The sequence below is a fragment of the Chiloscyllium plagiosum genome, unplaced genomic scaffold (assembly GCF_037043375.1).
Source record: "Chiloscyllium plagiosum isolate Xiang-an unplaced genomic scaffold, Cpla_swu_hap1 HiC_scaffold_33, whole genome shotgun sequence".
NCBI classification, from domain to species: Eukaryota; Metazoa; Chordata; class Chondrichthyes; order Orectolobiformes; family Hemiscylliidae; genus Chiloscyllium; species Chiloscyllium plagiosum.
This window is the reverse complement of record NW_028270171.1, coordinates 2566559-2585575: the sequence shown is the minus strand read 5'-3', so window position 1 is coordinate 2585575 and position 19017 is coordinate 2566559. Positions and strand designations below refer to the sequence as shown.

The 19017-nt window shown below is 42.2% G+C and overlaps 1 protein-coding gene across 3 annotated transcripts in view; it reads right to left on the bottom strand.

Moving 5' to 3' along the window:
- The window catches only part of LOC122542087 (oncomodulin-like), a 75131-nt gene extending 56972 nt beyond the window's left edge, over positions 1-18159 (bottom strand). Inside the window, exon 1 of one of the 3 annotated variants that reach the window (XM_087978070.1) lies at positions 18124-18159. In XM_087978070.1, the coding sequence (XP_087834196.1) occupies positions 18124-18158 (35 nt within the window). In that variant the 5' untranslated portion in view covers position 18159. The remainder of the gene's footprint in view (positions 1-18123) is intronic. The other 2 variants (XM_087978072.1, XM_087978071.1) reach the window with 2 other exon arrangements.
- Positions 18160-19017: the final 858 nt, after the last annotated feature.

Below are 19017 nucleotides of genomic sequence, written 5' to 3'. Positions count from 1 at the left end.
AGATAAGAAATAACAGCAAGAGGTGGCCATTCAGCCCCTCATACCATTCTGGTATTCACTGAGATCATGGCTAATTTATTTCAACATTATTTTCCTGTACCATCCCTGTATCCCTGAATGCCTGTAATATGTTGAAATCCGAGTTAGCAAATTTTAAGATTTGTAGCTCAGGTCAAAGTTCTGGATGTAAGCTTTGGGAGTAAATTTACAGACAGAACATAAATCAGAGTCTTACTCAGGGCGAGTTTCCATAATTTCATCAAATCACCCTCTAAATAAAGGAATTCCATCTCCATCCAAAACAGCCTTCTCCTTATTCTGAGATTGACATCTGGTGATTCCAGCAATTACGAGGAGACACTTGAATTTGGTGATACTGGAGGAGACAGGATTTAATGGAGGTGTGTAAAATTCACCACCATCTGTTTTTCTTTCTCTCTCATTTTGTCCTTTACAAAAATTGTGCCCCCAGTAGGAAATAGAATGTATCCTCAATTTTTTTTAAATATAACTCCATGGTTGTTTAACCCTTGGCAACTACAGGCCAAAGCTGACAGGTCTGTACTCCATCTCACATTTGGAAACTTTGTCCCTACCTTTATCAGAACTTTAAAGATCAATTTAATGTGAAGTGGATATGAAAGTGGGGCATGGGGTGGAGAAGAGTTGTATTAAACAGAAAATAGGAGCTGGAGTAAGTTATTCAGTCTTTTGACCCTGCTCCACCCTTCAATATAATCATGGCTGATTACCCAACTCAGCCCCTCATTCCTGCTTTCTCCCCATTCCCTTTTGCCTAACAACTATATCTAACTCCTTGAAAACATTTTGTATTTTGGTGTTGACTGCTTTCTGTGGGAGAAAATTCCACAGGCTCCCACTCTGGCTGAAGACATTTTTTCTCATCTGTCCTAAATGGCCTGCCCTTTATCCTTAAACTATGACCTCTGGTTCTCACTCCCTTGTCACTGGAAACATCCTTCCTGCATTTACCATGTCTAGTCCATTTAGAATTTTAGGTTTCTATGATGTCCCCCTCATTCTAAACTCCAGTGAATACAGTCATAACTGATTCAGTCTCTCTTCATAGGTCATTCCTGCCAGCTGAGGGATCAGGCTGGTAAACAGTCAAAGCTTACCAATAGCCAGAACATTATCCTCAGACAAGGAGGCCAAACTTGCACACAGTATTCCAGGTGTGGCCTCACCAAGGCACTATACAATTGCAGCAAGACTTCCTGTCTCTTGTACTCCAATCCTGTCATACAATTTGTCTTCAACACCTGCTGCCCCTGCATGTTTACTTTTAGTGACTAGTGTGCGAGGATACCAAGGTCTTGCTGCACCTTCCTCAAGCTAATCTACATTCAGATAATTTGCCTGCCTGTTTTTGCCACCAAAACAGAACCTCCCATTTATCCACATTATACTGCATCTGCCATATTCTTGCCCACTTACTTCCCTTGTCCAAATCTACTGAAACATCTCTAGATCCTCCTCTCAGTTCAGCCAACCAGCCAGCTTTCTTTCATCTGAAAACCTAGATATCTATCATGTAGTTTCCTCATCTAAATCATTACCATATTACGAATAGTTCGGGTCCAAGCAACAATCCCAACAGTATCCACTGGTCACTGCCTGCCTCTCAGGGGAAAAAAACCTGTTTATTCCTACTTGTTTCCCATCTGCTAACCAGTACTCTACCCATGCCAGTACATGACCTCTCATACCATGAGCTTTAATTTTTCTTGTTAATCTCTTACATGGGACTTCACCAAAAACATTCTGAAAGTCCAAGTACATAAGCCACAATCAATTCCCCAGTTTGTTCCTCCAAGCACAATGGCCCTTTTATAAAACCATGCTGACTGGCCAATCCTGTCACAGTTATCCAAGGCTCTACCATCACATCTTTCAGAACGGACCTTTTTTTCCTCACTGCTTATTGAAACTGTTTCACAGGATTTGAAGGAAACATTTGGGGGGCAAAAAAAAAATCTCATTTTCCACAGATAGGAACTGGTTGAATGAGTCATGGGAGAATCTGTGCAGACATCATACTTCAGGAAGTGCTGTAAGTCAAAGAAACAGCATTTATAACAGTCTTAATCACTTATCACGTTTAACGTTAACATACCTTGCACTGTAAATAGCAGTTACCATAGTTACTAATGCTGATGTTCACTCATGCCAAGATTTGCTTGTGGGTAGGGTACTTGTTTATTGATTGTAAGGTGGAAAAGATTCAGTTCCAGCCTGGCCAGTGATTAACAATTAACCAACCCTGAAACTCTACCAACCCAATGAGCACAAGTGGATTACCCTCAGGCAGGGAACTAGTCAGTTTCAAACTGAGTCATTCGCTTTCATGTCTTGCACAATCAGTACGTAATGGAGGTTGGAGCAGAACTCATGTTAGGGGTTGTTGGCAGGGTAGGAATGAGTTGACAAAAGCTTTGAAATCACATGTGTAGAGGGAAATCCCACATTGACAGAAATCCATAGAAACACTCCAAGTTGAACACTGATATAGCAGGAGGAAGGAGCATTTTGAACAAAGGCAAAGATATTTCACTTCACAGCGGGAGAGATGAACACTGGTCAACAATAGAGAAGGAAATGTATTTTTTCTTTATTCTTGTACAGAATGTGAGCACCACTGTTCATGCCAACATTTGTGGGCGGCACAGTGGCTAGCACTGCTGCCTCACAGCGCCAGAGACCCGGGTTCAATTCCCACCTCAGGCGACTGTGTGGAGTTTGCACGTTCTCCCCGTGGGTTTCCTCCGGGTGCTCCGGTTTCCTCCCACAGTCCAAAGATGTGCAGGGTCAGGTGAATTGGCCATACTAAATTGCTCATAGTGTTAGGTAAGGGGTAAATGTAGGGGTATGGGTGGGTTCGCTTCGGCGGGTCGGTGTGGACTTGTTGGGCCGAAGGGCCTGTTTCCACACTAATGTAATCTAATCTAATTTGGTGAATTCCCTAGTTGTCCTTGAATAACTTGCTAAGTCATTTTAGAGGATAGTGAAGATTATGTACCTGACATCACCATCAGTCTGGAGTCACATGTAAACCTGACTAGATAATGTCACATTTCCTCCCTAAAGGATTTAATGAACTAAATCTGTTGTACATCAATGTTCATCGTTAGACTACCCTTTCATTTCAGTTTTATTGAACTGAAATTTCACTAACTGCCATAGGAACAGGAGTAGGCCATTCAGCCCCTTGCGTCTGCTTCACTGTTGGAATGAGTGCAGCTTTTTAGATTACATTACAGTGTGGAAACAGGCCCTTCGGCCCAACAAGTCCACACCGACCCGCCGAAGCGAAACCCACCCATACCCCTACATTTACCCCTTACCTAACACTACGGGCAATTTAGCATGGCCAATTCACCTGACCCTGCACATCTTTTGGACTGTGGGAGGAAACCGGAGCACCCGGAGGAAACCCACGCAGACACGGGGAGAACGTGCAAACTCCACACAGTCAGTCGCCTGAGGCGGGAATTGAACCCGGGTCTCAGGCGCTGTGAGGCAGCAGTGCTAACCACTGTGCCACCGTGCCGCCCACGGGAGCTTAGAGGGAACATTTATATATCAACCATCTTAAAATAAATCAACAGAAATTTAATGCTCCTATCTAATTTAATCAACTATCAAGCAACCAAGGTCAAAACGGAAAACAGTAACTAAGTTCCTTGCGGTCCATTTGACCTGGTGTTCAATTTGGAGTTGGTTACAACCAGCAGCTCCTGCTTTAATTTTGTTTGCATGCTCTCCCACCTGTTAAATGCAGGGCCTACGTACTGGTATTATACTCTGATTCTGATAATTTCCTAGGGAAAGTGAGGACTGCAGATGCTGGAGATCAGTCAAGACTGGGAAGCTGGAAAAGCATAGCAGGTCAGACAGCATCTGAGGAGCAGGAAAATTGATGTTTCGGACACGAGCCCTTCATCAGGAATGAGGCTCATTTCCTATCTTTTATTTTGCTCCCAGTGTTTTCAGAAATAAACAGGATCAGAGTGCACTGGTTTGACTAAGTGGCCAGATCCAGTTGTAGCTTCATTATAAAGATTCTTATTCAGTTATGGTTTGACTTCTGGTAATTGGTTAAATGTTTAATTAAAATTGGTGCTTCACTTCTTTAATGTAGGAAACAGCGAAGGGAAAGCAAGTGGTTTTACAGAAAACATTTTTAAGTTGGTATAAGAGAACTGCAGGGGTTAAAATAGTAAAACTGTGCAGAGGGCTTGCTTAGCTACCAGATTATCAGTTGCCCTTAAAAGATTAGATTAGATTACTTTACAGTGTGGAAACAGGCCCTTCGGCCCAACAAGTCCACACCGACCCGCCGAAAAGTAACCCACCCGACCCATTCCCCTACATTTACCCCTGCACCTAACACTACGGGCAATTTAGCATGGCCAATTCACCTGACCTGCACATTTTTGGACTGTGGGAGGAAACCCACGCAGACACAGGGAGAATGTGCAAACTCCAGACAGTCGCCTGAGGCGGGAATGGAACCCAGGTCTCTGGCGCTGTGAGGCAGTAGTGCTAACCACTGTGCCACCCAAAAAGGAGAATAATTACAGTCAAATCCCAACATAATGCCTATTTTTGATGTTTGGTTTGTTTACTCTGTCAAGAAAAGGCCATGAGTATCTCTGCAAGGAGATTTTGCCTGAAAGCACTTCGGATCCTCAGTGAATCCAAAACCTGCATATTCTGCACCATGTGCCTTTGTGACTAGGTCTCCCAGCCACAAAAACACACTGTTTTAACACAAACATCAGCACTGGGCACAGCATAAACAAACAGAACAATGAAGGAAAACAGGATCATGGAAAAAAACCCTGAAGTTATTGCCCGATTCATGCCTGCACCTTTAGTAATCCTCAATTCAACACTTCCCAATTTGTGTGTATCACGCCTAGCCACAGAACAATCACTGCAAATAAATAAATGTAAACCAACCACTTCAGAAAGCTAGGGAGCTACTGGAACATGTGACAGTATCGAGTGCAGGATTCCCATGACTTAGAACAACATGCGTTTACACAGCAGCTTCAATACACTAAGGCATACAAGGGGATAGTAGAACAGATGGCAGAAGTTAGTTTTAGGTTTTAACAAGAATCTTTCAAGACAGGTAAAGTTAAAAAGTAAAAATCACCATAGCTCCAGAGCACTGCTCTTTTATTAGACGTGGAGGTGTTGGTGTTTTAACCCGAGGAGCATATCTCTGAGGGCAGAGGTGGAGGAGGAGTCCTTCATGGTAACTTCAGCCTGTGCAAGAATTGAACCCACGCTTGGCATTATCCTGTATTACACATCACCCAGAGGCAATTGACACCCTTTCAGAGGGGCAAAGAGAGGGAATTTCAGAGATTAGACCCTCAGCAGCTGAAGGCACAGCTGCCAATAGTGGCGTGAAAACACCTGGGAACATGGAAAACCATTGTGAATCACTGCTAGAAACTGAACCACAGAATCAACAGAAGCTAAATAAAGGCACAGCTTGTTGCAAATAGTTTATTTTTAAAAATTGCAGTTTTGCAATTTTTTTCCATTTTGTACCCCCCAGGCATCGATATTCCTCACATACGGAGGTCTCCACAAATAAAAGAAAGTCTTAGTGCCCATATCATCCAGACTTTGAGACAATTTAGCTGCTGTTGGTGCAGACACACCTTATCATTAGCTGCTGCTCAAGGCTTTCTAACTGGTGATATCTCTCAGTCAAATATTTTCAGAATTTGGAAATCTCCACAATGTGAGCAGTTGTTTCCCAGGAAACCATCACTTTACAATCAGGTATTTTCAGTCACTTTGCTGTACAGAGTACTCCAACAAAATTCTAATGGCATTACTCTGAAGACAAGATAGACCCAACCCTCTGATCCTGTAGCAAGCAGAAAAACTCCTGCAAACATTCATCTTTTCCCATTTGTGCAATGACTCAGTGGGTAATACATACATACACAACTAATCAAAGCATTCAGTTCAGGTCCCACTGCAGACACTCGAATACAGAATCTCCCAACGTGGTGAAAGAGACTTGCACTGGCACAAATGACTATTAAAAGATGCCAGTACATAATTTTGAAAAGAACAGGGGAGTTTCTTTGCCCAGTGTCCTGACCAATTTTTATTCTTCAAATCAATGTCACTAAAACAGATGATCAGATGCAATATATTGCTGCTTGTGGGAGCCGTGCAAGTAGCTCATCAGGTTTCCTAAATACAGGAATTCAGCATTTCAAAAATACTTTGTTAGTTGCAAAGTCCTTTGTGAAGTCCTATATAGTAAACCAGAATATTTTACAGGAATCTCATCTGTTGACCCCATTAGTGCTTAATGTTAATCAGCAGAATCAATATTTTTCCCCAAAACCTGTGACGCCAGAACTCAGACCTCATTTCTAAATCCCTTATATATCTTACTTGAACCTAACCTGACAGGATGCTGTGGCCCTCACCATCTGACTCCAGGTTATGCCCCATCACTGGCAGAGGATGGGTGGATAGTGGTGGCTACACAATGTGATCAGGTGCAGATAGGGCCACAAACCTCCACTTGGCAGAGACCAGGCAGGATGGTGCAGCAGAAGAGAGTTTTAAAACGTTTTAACAGTTTGTATGTTTATTTCAGCATAAACCCTCCACTAGGCAGTAACGCTCATAACTATATGCAAATGGGTTTTTGAATGACTCACTCCTCTTGCAGGGGAGAACAGCATATTTGGATATAAAGTTGTGAAGGACACTTTGACCTTCAGGTAATCCTATGATGCCTGAAATAAAGCATAAGACATTGTTGACTGTTCTGCAGCCTCCCTCAACAAGGAAGCCCAGGACAGAATATTGTTCTAATTAATATTGTGACTGTCATGTTATCAAAACAAGAAAATGACAGTGACAAACAAGAGGAATTTAACAATAGTTCCATCTCTCAATCTTCTGCTCTTCCCACTGGAGCTCACAGGGTGTGAACAATTTTGAGATAGGATCAGCTCTGTTGTCCAAATCCACTTTGTAGGCATGTCAGTGACAGAGGCAGCAAAAGGGTGTTTTATCAAAACTCAGCACCTTCAAGACGAGAGCTGGAATAATCGGAAACTAACAAGGCAGATTAATTATTGACTAAACAGAAACTTTGATTGCTCAACAGGTTCTGGCTTACATTCTTAGCTGAATAAATATCAAGAGATACAAACTTAAAAAGGCTCAACTTAAAATAGAATAAGCCTTGGTACCAGTAGATCATGACAAACATGTCATTGATTATTTAGTAAACATTTTGTTGCTTGGATTTTCTCTTCATTTTGAGGGGGATTGCCCATCCCTCATAGCCCTGAGGAACTAATTATGGGTAGTCAGCTTGAACAACTTGTCGCAGTTTGATGCCACTTACTGTTCCCACTCAGAAGGCAGTTGACTCAAGCACTTTGGTGCGGAACCACAGTCACATGCCAGACTGGATAAGATTGACTGACTTCCTTCAAGAAAGGGAATATTTATGGATCAGATGGATTTTTAGAGAAAGCAAGAACAATCTGGCAGCTTCCTTTTTACTGATCCCAAACTTCTACTTCTAGATTTTTATATATCTGAACTAATATCGGTCTTTGTAATAAATGATCCAGTAAATTATCTACAACATAAGCAAATGTCAAATAAGTGTATTCTAAAATCAGCAAAATCCAACCTGGGACTATAAAAATCATCCACTCTGCTGCTACTCAGTTTGCTTTCATTCTAACAATACCACTGAGATAACAATGCAATTTAAAATGGGACATGCAACTAGAATTGTACAGCATAAACGCAGACCTTTTAACCCATCATTTCTGCAACAGCTCTTTGAAAGCACTATTAAATTAGTTCCAATCCACTACAACATCCAGTCATGAATGGGAGTGGACAATTAAACAACTCACTAAATGTAGGCTCCCCAAATACTCTCATCCTCAATGCTGGGGGGTTCCCGCACGTCAGTGCAAAACAGAAGGTTGCTGCAGTCACAATAATCTTCAGGCAGACGTGGATGATTTCTCTCATTTACCTGTTTAAAAAACAGTAAAATTGCTATAGTCCCCCTGGACGATACAACTGCTCTCATTATCTTTCCTCTGCACACCACCCCCACCATCACAGCTTCACCCAATTCCATTCACTCCATGAGATACCAAGAAACGGCTGAAGACAATGGACACAACTAAGACTATGGGCCCTGACAATGTTCCTGCAATAGTCATGAAGACTTCTGCTTTAAAAGGTAGCCAGACCCCTAGTTGAGCTGTTCCACTATAGCTAGAACATTGGCATCTACTAGACATTGTGGAAAACTGCTCAGGTGGACAAAGCCAAACCAATCAGTCCATTACAGTCACAGTAGTCTGCTCTCAGGTCATCAGTGCTATCAAGCAATACTCCCTTAACAATAACCTGCTTACGGATGCTCAGTTTGGGTTCAGTTGGGGCCATTCAGCTACTGACCTCTTTAGTACTTGATCCAAACACGAGGGGGTAGTGAGTGAAGAGTGCAGCAGCACTTGAGCAAGACCATTTTTGACCAAATGTAGTATCAAGCAGCCTCAACTACTGATGGCGGCTATTGGGGAAAAATTTGTGGCTGAAGATCTTAGCTGGTGCACATCTCTGCAGAATTTCTTCAGGGTAATGCTATAGGCCCAACCATCTTCGGCTGTTTAATCAATGATCTTCCTTCCATGATAAGGTCAAGTGGGGATGCTTGCTGATGATTCAGCTCTGTGGTCCTCATACCAAGCACCAAATGCAACAAGACCTGGACAATATCCAGGTTTGGGATGACAAGTGTTATGGAAAATAAAGAGCATGAAAGCCCGGGAAGGGTTAAAGCATGAAGACCACTGGCAATCTGTGGTCTGTGGAAGGCAGGATGGGATAAGAATAGTGGAATGCTTTTACACCAATTAGCAGAGTAAGGTTGAGGCTGAAAGGTCACTATGGCGAGATGAGGTAACAGTTAGTAAACATAGTCTCCCTGTTAAGTGTCGTTATGACAAGATTGGGACCATAAATATTTGGGACATGACATTAAAATATCTAATTAATAATTAGTAGAGTCAGCTTGAGACAGGAGACTATTGTAATAGATGGAATAGCTAAATATCTAAATCATGACAGGTTAGTCTAGAATGGAAGATCACTGTAGCAGAGGTGATAATAAATATCTAATCATGACATTAGGAAAATATTAAGTAGGGTTTGAAATGAAAGACCATTGTTGCAAAAGTTAGCTCTAAATATTTAACCGTGACACTAGAATAACTTTCAGTACAATGTATAACCAAAGAGATAATGGGAACTAACATCACTGGTTTATTGTGTAGCTAGAGTGAGGTACTTTGATTAATATAGTTGGACATGCTGATAAGCTAACAGAAACATGATAAAATATAAAACCACAGACCCAGAGGTTCAGGGGCATTCAAGAATCTGCTCAGTGTCACAGTTTTTTGTTTGCAAATAAAAGACCTACTTCTTGAAGAACTGTGTTCTTGTGATTCTTTACATTTCTCCATGACAGTGTCAGGTAATGACCATCCCCAATAACAGAAAATCTAACCTCCATCCTCTCATTCAATAGCAAAACCACTCAATCGCCACTGTCAATATTCTGGCATTACCAATGACCAGAATCTGAACTGGATCAGCTATGTAAATACTGTGGCTACAAGAGTAAGTCAGCAGTGAATTGTTCACCTAACTACCTGCTATCCATAGATCAGAAATGTGATGGCATACTCGCCATTTGCTTGGATGAACGCAGCACCAACCACACAAACAGCTCAACACTATCCAGGATAAAGCAGCCTGCTGGAAAGGGACATCTACAAACATCCCTTCCCTCCACCAATGTACTGTAAAAGCAGTACATGCCTTCTAAAAGACCGACTGCAGATCTTCAAGGTTCCTTACACAGCACCTTCCAAAGCCACACACACTACCATCTAGCAAAACGAGGGCACCAACTAAATGGGAAGACCACCACCTGCAAGTCCCACTCCAAGCCAATCACCATCCCAAGTTAGAAACATTCTTGTTCCTTCAGTGTCAATGGGTCAAAATCCTAGAATGTCCTCCTCCCTAACAGCATCGTGGGGATATCTATATTTTAAAAGACTGCAGCTCTTCAAGAGCCAGCTCACCACAACCTTCTCCGGGCCACCAGCCCAGCTTGGGAAGCCCAAATCCTGTGAATGAATAAAAAAAATACACAAAATTATGAAAAGTTTTGATAAAGACCTCTACTAGGTTACCCCTCAGCCTTATTCCTTCAAAAGAAGAATGAGACCAAGTTCTGAGGAAGAATGTTTAGTATTGCAACAAAAATGTTAGAATTATAATTCAACAAGCATTTGTTAGTCTGGTATTGGAGTAAGCTGTGTGCAGAATTCCAGCACGTGCTGCACAATTCTACTTGGAAATATACCAGTGCCGCATCCTTGATCAAAGATTTGCAATAGTAATCAGTATCAGCTCCTATAAACAGCAGAACACATTAGCCTGTGATGATGACATAATTAAAGCAGAAGCAGGAACCGGTCAATCCTTTTCAGGTATGTAAACTCATGCATTGCAGGTATCATCATTTCAAATCTTCTCTGTAACTGCTCCACTGACAACATATCTACTCTATAATATTGCCACCAGAACTGCACACAGTACTGTGTAACATGGTATTCTCAAACCAACAGGATCAGCAATGAGTAAAATGCTGCCGATGACAATCAATAACGATTGACTTTTGAGACGGCAGGGACTATGACATGATGGCAGGAATCTGGCGGTAAGACATTATTTGGAAACATTCCCACCTGGTCTGGAACCAGAAGCTGTTTGCCACAGGGAGCAGAGCAGCTGCTGCCACAGGTAGAGCATGGCTAGCCAATTTTTTGTTGTTTTGGAAAAGTTGTTATTTCCCTTGGTAGCTCTTTCATGATCAGCAGCTGCTGATTTAGTCAATATTTGAGAGCAAGGCCTCCAGACACAGCTTAACAATATCTCACCATGCTTCAAATAGGTATAGAATAATTTAGACAAAATGGCTTGCCTCTTCTTGGGAGGATAGCGTTCTCTCCATTCTGTTCAAATCACATCAGATAGAGTCAGAAAATAACCACCACACAGGAAGGAAACTGATTTCAGTGAACACAAAAGCTTTCTTTTTATCACCTTTTTGAAACAAAAAAAAAGTCAGACTAGGCTTTGCTGGGACTTTCAGCCATTATCTAATTGAATAGAGCTCTCTCAAAAAGCAGATTAACTTCCTCCTGTTCCTGATTTCACTTATGCCTGTTGTTACCCAGCAATACCCTTCATACCTACCTTTAACAGGAGGATTGTAGCATTTCAAGAGATCAGCTCACACTTTCTCAGGGGAAATTAGGGATGAACAAATGCTGGCCTTGGCAATGATAACTGTGAAAGTGTTATTTTAGTTTTGTGTACAAGTACACAAAGTGAGCCACTTGCACTGGGTATTTTGCTTACTTATGATCACTGGCATCTAACTGAAGACAGCAGGCACATGACGACCAGAGAAGTTAAATGGGATCCTGGACCAGGAGATTCCCAAACCTGTGCCCATTTTTTCCAAAATTATCATATTCCAATTTCTCAAACCAATGCAAAGTGCTAATCTATCCCTACACTCGCCAATCAACCAACATCACTGAAAGATTCCTATACCTGTGCCTGGGGAAGTAGGTTGTTAACTTCGACCAACTATTTATTCAACAAATTTGGCAAACCAACTGCAAACAGAATGGATGGACCTCTCAGGGAAGTTCACTATGTGGGGAATATTCTTGGAGAGTTACAGTCACAATGAGAGAGAGGTTCCTCTTATTGCATTTGCGGACTTGTGACCACACCGCCCCTAGCTCACTCATGCAGTTGAGGCTTCTCCAGATTTTCTCTAGAAGGTTGGGTTTTGACCAATTAGGTCAGTTACCAGTCAAGCACTGACTGTAGGTTGTAGAACGTGCTCCAGTAGGGGCTCGGGGATTTCAGATACGTAGATGCTGTGTTAAATTTGAGGTCCTACATTATTCGAAATGTTTCATGAGCTGTCAGCCAGTGATGTTCTTTGTAGAGGATGTTATTCTAGCAGACATCAGGAGGTCCAATGCTTGCTATCACAGGAAGTCACTAAAGCTGTTCTGGTCTGAATACCCCTGTAATAATCCACATGACTAAGAACATGATCACATTGTGAAATTGAGAGAAAGCCGTGCACAGATTGGTTGCTGTGTTCTCTAATAGGGATTGTATTTCAAAATACTGTGTGTGTCAAGAGTTTTGGAGTGCCCTGAAGTCCCTGCAGAAATACAAGATTTTCCTTCTGCTTGAACTGTCTACAGACTGACATGTCTGACTGGTGTTCCCACCCAACTCAATAGAGAGATTATAATAAAAGCAAAATCCTGCAAATGTTGGAAATCAAAAACAGAAAAAGCTGGAGAAATTCAGGAGGTCTGGCAGTATCTGCAGAATGAGAAAAAGTTAATTTTTCAAGTCCAAAATGACTTCTCCAGAATTGTCCTTGCCTAATTCCACTATGTCAACTTGAAAGCCTAAATAGTTCTTCTTGCTCCCAAACCATTAGCTAAGGTACTCTCAAAGATCTACACCATGCCCCTGAATTTCAGCTGCATTTTGCCCTATAGAAGGTCTGGTGGCACACTGGGCAGTGTCTCTGCCTCAGAGGCAGAAGTGCCAGATGAGCCCCACTCTCCTCTTGATCACTACAGAAGGTGTTTTCACAACACAACCAATTAGATTCAGTATCAACTCAAATCTTTCCAACAAATACCTATGGCAAGCAGTAAGAATGGGAGACTTCTGGTCAATTCCTGGTGTGACAGAAAAAAAAAGAGCATTTGCCATAAATAGCCTGACTACAACACATGGGTAAAGGTTGCCACAGCAATTCAGACTCCTTGGAGGCCTGCTGGCTTGGTCAGTCAGTATAAATCAGTTCAGAGCCAACTGCACGAGGTTCAATCCACGTTCCAGCCAGACTATTCCCACTTCCACACCATACCCTTGGCAAAGGTTGCAGCACACTGGGTCAGATCTACCTTCGGGCAGGGAACTCAAGAGGATTTTACTGCCCTATATCATCCTGTTCCTGGCTGCCAAACCTTCATTCTGCCTTTGTTCAAACTCCACCATGAGATGTCCTCCTGCATATCCACCCATCGTCATTCCTAATACATTTCAGCTCATCCCCAAAACTCTGCTATTCATAATCTAACTCCAACCTCTCCAGACACTTGACTCTATAACCTCTCCCAGCCAATACGATGCTCCAAGATGTATACAGTTTTCCAATCCTCGCATATATGATGGAAATATAAATTTCAGAGAGATACAAAAGGACCACCTACTTCCTGAAGTCAGGCATTAATTCTGAAAGTGACTATATGGAAGCTAAAATCCAGGAACCACAAGAACTTAATCAGCACCTTATCTGTCAGATGAATATTCAATCCCTCCATCACTGATGCATAGAGGCATCAGAAGATGCATAATAGTAACTCACCAAGGCTCCATTGGCAGTACCTTTCAAAACCATAACCTCTACCTGCTAAAAGGAACAAGATTAGCCAATGCAAATTGCCTTCCAAGCTGTACACCACCCTGACTTGGAAATACATTGCCTTTCCTTCACTACTGCTGAGTAAAAATCCTAGAACTCCCTTCTAACAACCACTGTGGATGCCCCTGCAACACATGGGCTGCAGTTTAGAATGGTAGCTCACCACCTGGCAGGCTTTGCTAACATCCTATCAATTAAATTATGTTGCGGTGTTGGTTCATGGATCAAACAGCTCTCTCCATTACCCATAATTACCCTCTGCGCTTAGGCTGCATGAGGCTCAGCTTGGAGGATAAACTCCTGAGTTAACAGAAGATTCCATTGTTATTGTGTGGATTGAGTGTGCCACCTACTGGACCAGAAATTGGTGTTAATTTATTAAAGCTTCACACGAACAGAATAACAGTAGTTACTGGAATACATTTAAATATTGGTATGGTCTGCTGCAAATGCAAACCAACGTCTGGAAATTTTTCCAATTTCTCAGACATGGGGCTAACCACCCCGTACTTGGGTCAAAATCCTGGAATCCCCTCCCTAATGGCATTGTGGGGTCTATCTACAACACATGGACTACAGTGGTCCAAGGCTCACCATTAGCTTCTCAAGTGGTACCTAGGGATGGGTAACAAATGCTGGCCAGCCAGGGATGCAAATATCCCAGGAGTAAATAAAGAAATTCAAAATAAATCAAATACCCCCAAATAGCAGGGACAAATCTACTAAAGAACTTCTGCAGTACCATCCTTGGAACAGCAGAGGATCCCAATGAACAATGCAAATACCTATACTAAGAAACAATGCATCTTTTAATTCACCAGATGACCTGGGTCTTGGAACATTTCGTGCAGGTTTGGTACATCAGGCTGTGGAATAATTCACCACAATGAAAACTTATCACAAAGGCAACTGTCAGAGTCAGATGTACAGCATGGAAACAAACCCTTCGGTCTAACTTGCCCATGCCAACCAGATATCCCAACCCAATCTAGTCCCAGCTGCCAGCACTCTGTCCATGTCCCTCCAAACCCCTCCTTTCACATATCCATCCAGATGCCTTTTAAACGTTGCAATTGTACCAGCCTCCACCACTTCCGCGGCAGCTCATTCCATACGTGTACCACCCTCTGAAACATTTGCCCCTTAGTTCTCTTTTACATCTTTCTCCCCTCACCCTAAACCTATGCCCTCTAGTTCTAGACTCCCCCCACCCCAGAGAAGAGACTGTCTATTTACCCTATCCATACCCCTCAATTTTGTAAACCTCTCTAAGGTCACCCCTCAGCCTCCGACGCTCCAGGCAAAACAGCCCCAGCCTGTTCAGCCTCTCCCTCTAGCTCAAATCAAACCCTGGCAACATCCTTGAAAATCTTTTCGGAACACTTTCAAGTTTCACAACATCTTTCCAATAGGAAGGAGATCAGAATTGTACACAATGCTCCAACAGTGGCCTAACCAATGTCAAAACAAACTTTTTCAAATGGTGTACCAAATCTGTGTCCTTAATAACAATCTGATTTAACATCATGAAGAGTTTTCCTATCATACATATGGGAACCCAAGACTACCATTTTCTCCAAGTCTAATGTAAGAACAGCTTAAACCAATAAACTTTAAAGCAAAGTTCAACCAAATTCCTGTTAGGTTTCATTTCTCTATACCAGCCACATTCAGCCTTCAACATTTCCTTAGCGCCCATTTTACCACAAGGCTCAAAATATTTAATCCTTACGTTTACAATTTATCATACTTGGAAACTAGGCAGCATTCACCAACATCTTCAGGGTCAACAGGGATGAGTATTAAATGCTCTCCCAGCCAGCAATATTCATCTTATGAATAAACAAGAATTGAACAGTTCTGAACACTATCCTCATGACAGACATTTCACTTCTTCGCTATATCCTTTAAGATCATTGCTTTTCAATTCTATATTCAATTCCCAAATGATGCTACAATGTGCTAAGGGCACTGCATCCCATGTTCAAATGAAACATTCCTTCCAACTTCATTTTGTTCTCATCTGAAAAGCGGTGGATCAGTCTTTATTTGACTCAGTTTGGATCTTTCCACCTTTCCCTCAAACTTTTCTCATTGTTAGATTCTTCTAGCCTTTCTCCATCAGTAGAAGCTTTCATTCTTGCCCTCACCTGTGCCTTTGTTACATCCAGTTTTGACAATTCTTGCAGTCAACCTTCCACATTCCAAGCTCTAAACTTCAATACTAAACTCCGTTGTTTGCCCTCTTTTCTGTTCACATCACTGCTCTGCTGGGGGATTAGCATTTCCACCCAGTCTACTGCATTTTAAATTCTTCACCCTCATTTTTAAATCCGCCATGACCTCAATCTGCTCCAGTCCTACAACGTTTCAAATCTCACTCCTTCAATATTGGTCTCTTGCAGATTTCCATTATACACCTCACTTCCCGCCTCCCCCAAAATGCACCCCCAATTTTTTTTTTAAAACGACACTTTACTTGAATCTTCCCTAATACCATGTACATAACATGACTCAATGTTATGTTGTGTCTTGGCCACAAGTATTTTCTTGGGACATCTCAACAAGAGGTTTTATAGATAAAAGTTGCACATGGTAAAATAGGACTGAGTCAGCACAGCTTCATCAAGGGGAGGTCATGCCTGACAAACGGGTTAGAATGCTTTGAGGTGGTAACAAGCCGGGAGAACCAGTGGACATGATCTATTTAGATTTCCAGAAAGCCTCTAGATAAGATAGGAGCCCATAGCGTTGGGTCAAGTCAATAGCATGGTTAGAGGATTGGCTGACTGGCAGAAGGTAGATTGTACGGACAAAGAGGTCTTTTGCAGGATGGCAGTTGGTGTTCCACAAAGGTCAGTGTTAGGACCATAACTATTCACTAACAATCTGGACAAAAGGAACGGAGGACATTGTTGCTAAGTTGACAGATAGGTGGAGGAACAATTGTGTTAGAGGTGAGGCGGCTGCAGAGGACTTGGACAGATGGAGGGGAGTGGGCAAAGAAATGGCAAATAAAATATAATGTGGGAAAGTGCGATTTGGAAGTGCCAGCGTTGGGCTGGGGTGGACAAAGATCAAAATCACAGTAGGTTGTAGTCCAACAGGTTTATTTGGAAAATAGAGGCACAGACTATTTTATAAATGGGGAAAGGCTTCAGAAATCTGAAGCACAACAGCATTTAGGAGTTCCAATTCATTATTTTCTTAATGTTTAAGATGCAGATTCAGTTGATCTCACTGGGGCCTCCTTACATAGGAAGGGTTTGGAGGGATATGGGCCAGGTGCTGGCAGGTGGGACTCGATCGGGTTGGGATATCTGGTCGGCATGGGCGAGTTAGACCAAAGGGTCTGTTTCTGTGCTGTACATCGATAAGACTACGACAGTTAAGGCGTCAAATGCAATATTAACGCACATTTCAAGAATTGAGTGAGAGATACTGGAAAAGCACAGGTCAGGCAGCATCTGAGGAGAATTGACGTTTCGGGTAGAAGTCCTTCATCTGGGGGGGGTCGTCTGAAAGATAAATGGGAGGGGGTGGGGCTGGCAGGAAGGTAGCTGAGAATGTGACAGGTAGGTGGTGAGGGAGAAGGCGATAGGTCGGAGGGTGGAGTGGATAGATGGGAAAGGTGATGGATAGGTCAGGGGGGTGGTGGTCAAGTTGGAGGCTTGGAACTGGGATAGTATGTGGGGGGGGGGGGGAAAAGAGAGAAAATTATTCATTTCAAGAGGGCTAGAATACGACAGCAGTGATGCACTGCTGAGACTCTAAGGCTCTGGTCAGACCCCATTTGTAATATTATGAGCAGTTTTGGGGTCCAAATCAAAAAGGAGGATTTAATGGCCTTCAAAGGGTTCCAGAGGTGGTTTACAAGAATGATCCTGGAGATGACAGGCTTGTCTTATGTGCAGTTGAAGACTCTGGGTCTATACTCAACGGAGTTGGGAAAGATGAAGGAGGATCTGATTGAAACTTACAGAATACTGAGAGGACTGGCTAGAGTGGAAACAAAGAAAATGTTTCCACTAGTCAGAAAGACTAGGACCAGAGGGTACAGCCTCAGAATGAAAGGAACTTAGCTGAGGAATTTCTTCAAACGGAGGGTGATGAACTTATGGAACTCATTGCAAAAGGTGGCCATGGAGGCCAAGTGTCAGTGCATTTAAGACCGACAGATTGATCTCCTAACTGATCAAGAGTCTAAGAGGAAGGGAGAAGAATGGGGACGAAAAACATATTGGCCACGATCAAACAGCAGAATAGACTCGATGGGTCACATGGCCTAATTTTACTCTTAGGTCTTATGTTAAGATTGTTCCTGATCCACTAATACTGTAATAGGTCAAAAGGATGTTGAAGACATGTGGCATCTCTAATGTTAAATTTCAAACATTAGACTGGATTTGAAATAGCTGTGTATCATACATTCAACTTTCAGATGAGCTCAAGGTTACCTGACATTTCCTTTGATTGGGAATTCCTCATGCATCACTTTCTGTTTTGGTCTTTGAAAATCTGAAACTTTTGACCAACAGCACTCGCTCAGATAGTAGCACTCTATTTTAGAGAAGTCTGTGGGTGAATAGTACAAAAATTAAAATTCACTAATTTTCACAGAAAAAACAAACATTTAGGATTAATATATGCTGCATACTCAAAACTTTAATTTGCTGCTCAGGACAGAGCCCCCAACTCTCCTCTATACCAGTAAAATAAAGAACACAAATGGTTAGACAGATCAGTTATTGCTATGCTTAACTCACCAGTTCTTACATGGAGAATCTTTTAACCTTACCATACAAATACACCCAGAGACTAACACCTGGACTCTCACCAAGTTGCTTCTTTTTAATTGCTGTAGCCACTCAAAGCACATTACACATCCTCTGGCCTAGGTGCCATGAACAGATTACAACAAAATTGTTCTGCTACAAGAAATGCCAATTAAATCAGACCCCAATACTAAACCCCAAATTGAAGTTCCTTCCAACTGTCTTTTATAGATCAAGATACAGAGCCCTGACAGCATCAGAAATCAATGGAGCTGCAGTTCTTGTTCAGAAGTGCTTCTGACAAAGGGTTTCTCATTTTTAAACAGCAATCCTTCCTCAACATTGGCAAAGAAACCAAAGAAAGGTGGAACTCCTCAGACTCATCTACTCCGCAATTACATCAGACTGCTCATCTAATATCAGGTGAAATGGGATCTAAGTGTTCAACTAGAAATACTCAGTTCAGGCAGATCTGTAGAAAGACAAACAGAGTTAATGCTTCAGGTCAATTACCTGCATTGCTTTTATTTTGTATTTTCAACAATTGCAGTACAAAGGAATCTCGATTATCTGGCA